Genomic DNA, 10490 nt, shown 5'->3' on the forward strand with positions numbered 1-10490 from the left:
CAGATCTTGAGTGGTACTGGGCAGATCCAATAGTTTTAAACTTCAACAGACACCCGCCTTCAAGTGAGTTAACGTTTGTCAATTGAGTAGGTCCAGACTCTCTGTGCAAATGAAATGAAGTACAAGAGTCTGGTAGGACCAGGCTAGGTGGGGCTGCATGCAGTGCTCAACTGTTTTTTTTTTTTCCTTCCTTCCTTCCTTCCTTCCTTCCTTCCTTCCTTCCTTCCTTCCTTCCTTCCTTCCTTCCTTCCTTTCTTTCCTACTCTTTTTAACTCCATCAGTTTCCAACCGTTTACCTTCGTTCAAACCATTTACCAAATCTACACACTTGTATCTTCATAATATCGTATATTTATACTTTCTTCAGAATAACAGTTTTTTACGGCTTCTTTTTCAGTTTGTTTCATTGATTTACGTTGACGCTGGAGCGTTAGGACGTTCAGCAGTGTTGCCAGATTGGGTGTGTTTTCCCGCCGGATTGGGCTACTTTTGGAGGACGTTCAGGCAGTGTTGCCGGATTGGGCAGTTTTCCCCGCTCTATTGGGCTACTTCTAATCATGCACCGGCTCGCTATTCTCTCAATGACACACACACACACACACACACACACACACACACACACACACACACACACACACACACACACACACACACACACACACACACACACACACACACACACACACACACACACACACACACACACCAGCAGTGCAGGGCAATACATTTGACCTTTTACATTCTTCAGTTCAATTAATTTTACATTTCTGCATTTTTAGCAATGCTTTGTGCTTTTCATTTAGCTGTCACTTTATTTTTTTCCAACCATTTACATTTTCTTAAATGGTGCGCATGTAAACATTGTTTATTCCATTTAGACTTTTGTTCGATTCCCTTCACTTGATTTAAGCCACTTAACGTTTCTTTATGTCTCAATCTATGTGGCTTCATTAAAAATATGTTCAACCTCACTTTGTACACTCACCCCATTTTCTGCAGGAAATGCATTTTCTAGTTGTATGACAATGTTTATATGTGAAGCACTTTTAGTCTGCCTTGTGTATGAAAAGTGCTATATAAATAGAGCTGCCTTGCCTTGCCTTACCTAAAGTCAATTATCCTGTTGGATATTTACACACCTTGATCAGCTCTGTTTGATGCTGCTGTACAGACTGAGCACTGGTAACCTTTGATCTCTCCTGGTGTTTTCTGTGGAGAAAACACACACACACACACACACACACACACACACACACACACACACACACACACACACACACACACACACACACACACACACACACACACACACACACACACACACACACACACAATCTATTTATCAAAACCAGTACAGAACAAATACACTTTTCATATCTGGGGAACTGAAAGCCTTAATGCTCAATTCAGATGTATTGCTCCAAAAGATGGTTTGGTTTGGTGTTCACATTGTTTTGAATGTGGCCAATATTATGAAAAAGTAAAGAAAGCGACATAAATCAGAAATGAACAGACCAGATTGTGATTTGTGCTGTTCACACTGTTCTGAAAAAAATTGGATCCGAGCCTTTAAGCCTTTAGCCTTTTCCCCCTTTAACATCTCCCGCCTTCGCCTCCCCCTTCTTCACCGCTGAAGAAGCCCCCCTCCATGTCTCTGACCATTCACCCTCTAAATCCTCACCTTTTCCCAAAAGACCGATTTCCATCTTTGAACTTAGCAGGTGGATCCATAGAGTGGTCACTCTTCATGGAGACACAGCTGGGTCCAGGGGAGTCTGCTCTCTCCTGCTGGACTTGTCTAGAGAAACAAGAACCAGGATTCATGCACTTTTGATTGATTATTAGATTGGAGATAGATTCTATTTTTATCATCTCTGATGAATCCTTACCTCTTCTCAATAGACCGATTTTCATCTTTGAATTTAGCAGGTGGATCCATAGACTGGTCACTCTTCATGGAGACACAGCTGGGTCCCGGGGAGTCTGCTCTATTCTGCTGGACTATTCTAGAAAAACAAGAACCAGGATTTATGCACATTTGATAGATTAATAGATTGGAGATAGATTGTATTTTTATCATCTCTGATTAATCCTTACTTCTTCTCAATAGACTGATTTCCATCTTTGAAATTAGCAGGTGGATCCATAGAGTGGTCACTCTTCATGGAGACACAGCTGGGTCCAGGGGAGTCTGCTCTCTCCTGCTGCTCTGAGCTTCATCACAACACACACAAAGCTTTTTCTCAGACTAATGATTGTGTCATGATATATCACTGCTGAGCTCTGAGATGAACAAGAGTAACAGACAGTGGGAGATCCTCTTCTTACCTCTTAGCTTTGCTCTGGCGGCCATGTTCCCCAGACAGAGTGGTTTTAGAGGTAGGACCCCCCTCCTCTCTCTCCTCATCCATAGCAGACTGGAGACCTGGACACATACACAACTTCTTTGGGTTTGTGTCCAGGTCTCAGTGATTGTTAATTAGTAGCTCCTTATTGCCGGTCGCAGGGGGCTGTTGTCTCTGTTAACTTTGGCAACTACCTTTCCTTGACACAGATTCATAGACCCTCTCATTCTCTATGAGGGAGAAGATTTGGAGAATAATTATTTACTAACTATTCATCGTTTCCACTAGGGCGTCACAATATATAGAATTTTTATCGCGATGTCGTCCCACGATGACACGTAGTCTCGCGTTTTTTTTTAAAATAATGCATCCGCAAAAAATAGAAAACCAGGAGAACACGTTAGTGTATTGCATGGGAGATGAAGCTGAAGATGTGCTTAAAGGGCTAACGCTAACTGCGGACAAGAGGAAGGGGTACACGGATGTCAAGGCGGGCTTGGATGCATTTTTTGTGCCTAAAAAGAATGTAATTTACGAAAGAGCCAAGTTCAATCAGCGTGTGCAACTGCCAGGAGAAACGGTGGATTCCTTCATCACTGCTCTATACGGATTAGCTGAACACTATAAATATGGACAGTTAAGGAACGAGCTGATCCGCGACAGGTTAGTGGTCGGGCTGAGCAACGTCTCATTGTCAGAAAAGCTACAGCTAGACAGAGACCTTACCCTTGAAACTGCTATAACTAAGACAAGGCAGTCTGAAGAAGTTAGAAGACAGCAGTCTGACTTAAGAGGGGAAAATAGCGGTGCAAGCAGGTGCTCTAATGTTGATGCTGTGCATGCTAAAAGCTACAGAAAATTTCCCTCAAAGCCTCAGGCACAATCACCAGGCCAAGGTAAACCTAATGCATGGCCACAGTCAGGCTCAAAGGCCTGTTATAGATGTGGAAAAATGCCCTCGCATGGAATAATGGAATGCCCTGCTAAAGATGCTGTGTGTCACAACTGTTGCAAAAATGGACATTATGGCAAGGTGTGCAGAAACAGTGCGAAATCTCTGAATGCTGTCACTACAGAGGAAGAAGAGTGCTTTTTCCTGGGGGCCGTGGATTCTGGAAAAGACCCGTGGACGGTGCAGCTACAAGTGAGACAAAAAACAGTGTGCTTTAAAATAGACACTGGTGCTGATGTCACCGCCATGCCAGCCGAGGTGTACCATGAGAATACAGGGGGGCATGATGTGAAGCACCTGGCAGTGTCAACACGCCCATTGTTTGGGCCAGGTGGCAATGTACTCTCTGTCCTAGGTGTAGCCAGAGAAACACTGCGCGTTGGCAAAAAGACAGCCATAGAGGACATTTATGTCGTAAAAGACCTGCACACGGCACTATTGGGAAAGCCTGCCATAGAAAAGCTTCAGCTTGTGTGCAGGGTTGACGGCATCACCATGGAATCGTTGAAACAACAGTATCCGAAGCTGTGTAGCGGCTTGGGTCTTGTTCAGAGGCCCTACTCAATTAAATTACAGCCAGAGGCTGTGCCCTTCTCTCTACACACACCACGCAGAGTACCTCTACCGCTTATGGGAAAAGTGAAGGAGGAGATAGACCGTATGGAGAAGATGGGCGTAATCACCAAGATTGAGGAGCCGACTGATTGGTGTGCCGGGATGGTGGTGGTGCCGAAAAAAGCAGGTGCTGTCCGCATTTGTGTGGATTTCACAAAAATGAACGAATCAGTATGCAGAGAAAAGTTTATCCTGCCTTCTGACTAACACACTCTGGGCATGCTAGCTGGCGCAACAGTATTCAGCAAACTAGATGCCAACATGGGCTTTTGGCAAGTACCATTGACAAAAGAGTCGGCCAAATACACCACCTTCATCACGCCTTTTGGGCGCTACTATTTTAACCGTCTACCCTTCGGCATAGCATCAGCTCCCGAGCACTTCCAAAAGATGATAGTGACAGAAGTGACCAGTGGCCTGGAGGGGGTACTGTGTCACATGGATGACATCCTGGTCTGGGGACAGACACAGGAGGAGCATGATGTGCGGCTACATGCGGTGCTAGAGAAGGCACAAAAGGCCGGCTCGTCATCCCATCGGCCTTACAAGTTGATGTGCTGGAGAGACTACATGAGGGACACCTGGGGGTGACAAAGTGCAGGGGCCGGGCCAAACAGACGGTATGGTGGCCAGGACTCAGCAGCCAGCTGAATGACATGGTGCTGAAATGTAGGACCTGCATTCAGGAGAGAAGGAACGTCACAGAGCCGCTGATGCCAACGGAGATGCCAGACAGGCCTTGGCAAACCTTGGGAGCTGACCTTTTCACCCTGAAGGACAAGGCCTATCTACTGGTAGTAGATTATTTCTCGAGGTACGTGGAAGTTGCACTGCTGTCACCCACAAGGTCCACAGATGTGGTGGTGCACCTGAAATCCATGTTTCCTCGTCATGGAATTTGTGAATTTCTTAAAAGTGACAATGGGCCCCAGTTCTCCGGTAGCCACTTCAAAGCCTTTGCAGCAGAGTATGGCTTTGTGCACATCACGAGCAGCCCCAGGTTTCCTCAGAACAATGGGGAGGCGGAGCCCGCTGTACAAACCGTAAAAAACCTGCTAACAAAGGCATCAGACCCATATCTTGCATTGCTGGCCTACAGAGCAACCCCTCTACAGAACGGTTATAGCCCAGCCGAACTGTCGATGGGGCGCCGCCTCCGCACTACAGTTCCTGCCCTTCCAACCCTGCTGAATCCAGTGTTGCCTGACTACAATGCGCTGGAGGCCAAAGAAAAGGAGAAGAGGAGGAATGACGCAAGATCCTTCGACAAGAGACACGGAGCGAGAAACCTAGAGCCTCTCGTACCTGGGGAGGATGTGTGGATCACCGATGCACGAGTCCAGGGCAAAGTGCTATCTACACACAACACCCCTCGCTCTTATATCGTCCAGGTGCCTCAGGGCACACTGAGGAGGAACCGGCTTCACTTGGTGCCACTGCAGACTAACGGTGGGGTAGTGGACGCTGATGAGGGAGGAGAATCACCTGCACCAGATTCAGCTCCACCAGTGAAAACATCACCAAGCAGAGAGGGCCCCACCACCACAGAGACTGTGTGGACCAGGTGTGGGAGAGAGGTTAGACATCACCCAGCAGAGAGGGCCCCACCACCACAGAGACTGTGTGGACCAGGTGTGGGAGAGAGGTTAGACATCACCCAGCAGAGAGGGCCCCACCACCACAGAGACACATGTGTGGACCAGGTGTGGGAGAGAGGTTAAAAAGCCGCAGAGACTTGATTTGTGATTGATTGATTGTTTTTCCACAGTAAAAAAAAAAAGGAAGAAAAAGAGAGTGACATGTGATTGTTAAAATTGTTCTGCTTCACTGTTTACATTTACCTGAAACCTGAGAGTTTACGTTTTGAGAACACAGCCTGCTAAAGTAATAGTTCACAGTATGGTAATGTGTAAGTTATTTTATTTATATTTTGCATGCTTCAAACAGGGACAGATCAGGGACAGGTCTTCCAGCAAAAGGGCAGAATAAACCCCTTAAGACCTGCAGAGACAAAGGTAGTCCACCCTTTGTTCTTAAAGAAAGGGAGATGTGGTATTATTGAATAATACTGTAAGGAATGCCTTTATTTTGTAGCAACCTGATGACGTCTGTACCGGGGGCGGGGTTAGCTGGAGTCCCGTGCATGCGCACACTAGTGTACGGTCAGGTGACGGCTGGAGAAGTATGGAGGTAGATTTGTGTCTTTATTATGCAATCAAAAATAATAGGTTTGAGAGCAAAACTTTCCACACTGCAATCAAAAAATAGGTTTGAGAGCAAAACTTTCCACACTGCAATCAAAAAATAGATTTGAGAGCAAAACTATCGACACTGCAATCAAAAAATGTTTTATTGCAAGATAAATTAATGTGATAAAAAAAAATATTAATGGGAATCCAAAAGTTTTGTTTGCAAACCCAAAAGTTTTGTTTGCAAATCCAAAAGCTTTGTTTGCGAATCCAAAAGTTTTGTTTGCGAATCAAAAAGCTTTGTTTGCGAATCCTAAAGTTTTGCTTGCGAATCCAAAAGCTTTGCTTGCTGTTGAGCTGAATCTCGTGGGCGGGACCTACGCCAAAAGATGTAAGACACGTCTCTATTGGCTAGTCTCGATCGGAGTGACAGCTTGGCAACATCCGAAAAGCCGCTGCCCCCCGACCGCCTCCAGAAGCAGATTGTCGGCCTGACGGACAGGGTGTTCGTTTGTGCCTCTCAATCCGCGGCGGCGGTCAACAACATCGCCCTGCTCTCCTCTGCCATGGTCTCCTTGTCGGCTGACAGGGAGGCCTACGGAATTTTCAGGGAGCGCAAGCGCGCGCACGGGACAAGCCCAGGCGAAGCCTAGACGGCGTAGCCTACATGAAATATCACTCCCTCTCTCGTTACTAACTGTGAATGTTGCCAAGCTGTCACTCCGATCGAGACTGGCCAATAGAGACGTGTCTTACATCTTTCGGCGTAGGTCCCGCCCACGAGATTCAGCTCAACAGCAAGCAAAGCTTTTGGATTCGCAAGCAAAACTTTAGGATTCGCAAACAAAGCTTTTTGATTCGCAAACAAAACTTTTGGATTCGCAAACAAAGCTTTTGGATTTGCAAACAAAACTTTTGGGTTTGCAAACAAAACTTTTGGATTGCCATTAATATTTTTTTTTATCACATTAATTTATCTTGCAATAAAACATTTTTTGATTGCAGTGTCGATAGTTTTGCTCTCAAATCTATTTTTTGATTGCAGTGTGGAAAGTTTTGCTCTCAAACCTATTTTTTGATTGCAGTGTGGAAAGTTTTGCTCTCAAACCTATTATTTTTGATTGCATAATAAAGACACAAATCTACCTCCATAGAGAAGAAGCTTAATAAAGACACACCCGACAACTGACACTTTGTCGGGTCACACTCGCTCGTTCACTCAATCGTTGACTCATTCGCTGACGTCACTCACACACACACACACACACAGACATTCTTGCGCAGACACATCGCTACTCTCGTAACACTCAGAACTCTATGCACTTTAATAATGCACTTGCATTCTGTGTCTTATGTATTTTTTTATTCAAGCACTGATATAAGGAAAAACACTTTTTAATGATTGCGCACTACTGATTAGATGTTAAACTGCATTTCGTTGCACTCGTTGCAATGACAATAAAGTTGAATCTAATCTTGAATGTAATCTAAAGATTCATAGTTATACATATTTATGATATATCACAGAGTGGAATACAGTACCTTAGTGTTCTTACTGCTGTGATAAAGTGCGCCGCGACCACACCAAACACTCGACTCAGTGAAAAGGAAATGATGTTGTGAAATGTCAATGTGAAACTACCCGGTTGAACCAGACCCCTCCCAGTTCAGACTCCTCCCAGCCTTTCGTCTAAAGGCTGCTGTTCAATGACCCAGCCTGTATGTCCATGATGCAGCTCATAATTTACAGCCAGGGCCGTAGCTACCATTGAGGACACCGAGGTCATGTCCACGCCGGTATTTGTTTCCTTAAATTTTGTTTATGTGATAACGGCGCAGTGTAATTAAAACGTGTCAATACGCTGGTCCACCAAAAGGTGGCATATATACTGCTATTGACTATATGACTTCAGTCTCCAGATGTGGATATCATTTATGCTATGATTACCATGAAGCAGCAACATAGAGGCAATTTTATCCTAATATTAAATGCGTCCTTTGCATTTACCTCACATTGCCAGTGACCACATGCTCGTGTGAGAGGTCTTTTTCGACTCTACGCCGCCTCAAAACCTGGTTAAGATCCAGTGTGGGGCATGAGAAGCTTTCTGGCCTTGCTCTTATAAATGTGCATAGAAAGAATTCCCCTGGATCCCATGAGCGTCCTCCAGAGATGGGCTGCAGCTGGCCAAAGAAGAATTGTCACTTGTTTTGATAAGATGTAAGACTTATTGTAAGCTATGGCATTACTGTACTTATTGTTACCTATATGCATTCTTTATTTATCAACAGTTTTGAGTCAACTGAATTGATATGGGTTAAATGTGTAATCAATTAATTCTTTATATCATTGCAGAACAGAAGAAGCCTGAGCAGGATCTTCACCTTCATCATCTATTTGTTCCACTCACCATAGCCTACCAACACTTAATATGATAGATACAGATCCTCTTAGTTATAGTTTTTTGTGAGGCAGCAGCACCTCACCCACACACACACACACACACACACACACACACACACACACACACACACACACACACACACACACACACACACACACACACACACACACACACACACACACTGTGTGGCTGCCGAATGTTGACCTCGGTATTTAAAAAATCCTGGCTACAGTAATAAACATAACGAATAAATAAACATGAAGTAGATCATGCGTCCTCTTCTCTGTTTCTATTGAACACCTCCATGTAGAATCCTCTTCCGTCCTTTAAAGACAGATTTGCATCTTGTTTACATGAACACTTTATTTGCTTCATTGTGAACGTTGTGGCATCCCGCCCCGTAAACCTCGGCCCGGATCAGCCCGAGGGTTGGTCCTGGATGGCCGTTACCACCGTCACCCACCAGCCCGGCGACGGAGAGCAACGACCGAACCCCAATCAGCTTGATTGGGGGACACCTGGCCGAAAGCTGAGGAGCCACTATAAGAGGACTGACATTTGGGCAGACCAGGAGCGGGAGCGAGGAAGGAGGAAGCGCTCGTGTCCGCGAGAGGCCAGAGGCCCACGGAGGCCCACGGAGGCCCACGGAGGCCCACGGAGGCCGCGTTTACTTTGCCTGTCACAGATGTATGCAATAAATGCCTTTAATGGCTTAACCCACACTGCCAAGCGTCATTTGTACGTGGAACCCGTCTCATTCAAGGAGCGGGTTGCCACATATGGTGGAGAATGCAGGCAGCATGAAGATCCCACTACGACCCCCCGGTAAAGTACCCCACCCATTCAGAATGCAGTACCCGGATTGGACAGACGGCGCTACCGCGAGGGACGCCGCTGCCGACGCAAGGAACGCCACCGCCGCCGTAAGAGACGCCGCTGTAAGGGACGCCGCCGCCGCAAGGGACGCCGCCGCCGCAAGGGACGCCGCCGCCGCCGCAAGGGACACCGCTGCCACCGGCGCCGCAGCGCGAGACGAGGCTGCAGCGCGAGACCGGGACGTGACAGTGCCGTCGGCCTACGTGGACGTGGGGACGGGCCGGCCCTGCATGCTGGCGACATGTTGGGCAAAGGAAGCGTCCGGGTGCCCAACCGTACCTGCGAGGGTGATGTCCAAACAGACGCAGGCCATAGTGGACACTGGCAGCATGGTCACCCTCCTCCGGCCCGACCTGGCGGGGGGAAGGGAAGGGTCACCCATGGAGGTGACATGCGTACACGGAGACACACAAAAATACGAGACCTGCCACGTGGTCGTACGGACACCACAGGGGGTGTTCACGGCTAGGGCAGGGGTCGTGCCACACCTCCCGGTGCCGTTCCTAATCGGGAGGGATTGCCCGATATTTCGCCGGTTTTGGGACCTGGCACGAGAGTCCCGGGGCAGGAGAGATGCCACCGCTGAAGCAGCCGCCGCCGAAGCAGCGGGAGAGGAAGCAGCGGGAGAGGAAGCAGCGGGAGAGGAAGCAGCGGGAGACGACGCAGCCGGAGACGACGCAGCCGGAGACGACGCAGCCGGAGACGACGCAGCCGATGCCTTGCCATGCCAACGAGATACCGGCCTGGGCGGGTCCCCTGTCTACCCGGGGCTTGGACAAAGGGTGGAGGAGTGTGGCATCCCGCCCCGTAAACCTCGGCCCGGACCAGCCCGGGGGTTGGTCCTGGATGGCCGTTACCACCGTCAACCACCAGCCGGCGACAGAGAGCACCGACCGAACCCCAATCAGCTTGATTGGGGGACACCTGGCCGAAAGCTGAGGAGCCACTATAAGAGGACTGACATTTGGGAAGACCAGGAACGGGAGCGAGGAAGGAGGAAGCGCTCGTGTCCGCGAGAGGCCAGAGGCCCACGGAGGCTCACGGAGGCCCTAGAGACCGCGTTTACTTTGCCTGTCACAGATGTATGCAATAAATGCCTTTAATGGCT

At 47.7% G+C, this 10490-nt stretch overlaps 1 protein-coding gene across 4 annotated transcripts in view; it reads right to left on the minus strand.

Moving 5' to 3' along the window:
• The window catches only part of LOC130386278 (NACHT, LRR and PYD domains-containing protein 12-like), a 64196-nt gene extending 56473 nt beyond the window's left edge, over positions 1 to 7723 (minus strand). For all 4 annotated transcript variants that reach the window (XM_056595100.1, XM_056595124.1, XM_056595107.1 and 1 more), the window contains exons 1-6: positions 7644 to 7723; positions 2329 to 2425; positions 2098 to 2214; positions 1890 to 2006; positions 1682 to 1798; positions 1140 to 1209 (exon numbers count right to left, since the gene is read on the minus strand). In XM_056595100.1, the coding sequence (XP_056451075.1) occupies positions 1140 to 1209; positions 1682 to 1798; positions 1890 to 2006; positions 2098 to 2214; positions 2329 to 2411 (504 nt within the window). In that variant the 5' untranslated portion in view covers positions 2412 to 2425; positions 7644 to 7723. The remainder of the gene's footprint in view (positions 1 to 1139; positions 1210 to 1681; positions 1799 to 1889; positions 2007 to 2097; positions 2215 to 2328; positions 2426 to 7643) is intronic.
• Positions 7724 to 10490: the final 2767 nt, after the last annotated feature.

The sequence above is a fragment of the Gadus chalcogrammus genome, chromosome 1, assembly GCF_026213295.1.
Source record: "Gadus chalcogrammus isolate NIFS_2021 chromosome 1, NIFS_Gcha_1.0, whole genome shotgun sequence".
NCBI classification, from domain to species: Eukaryota; Metazoa; Chordata; class Actinopteri; order Gadiformes; family Gadidae; genus Gadus; species Gadus chalcogrammus.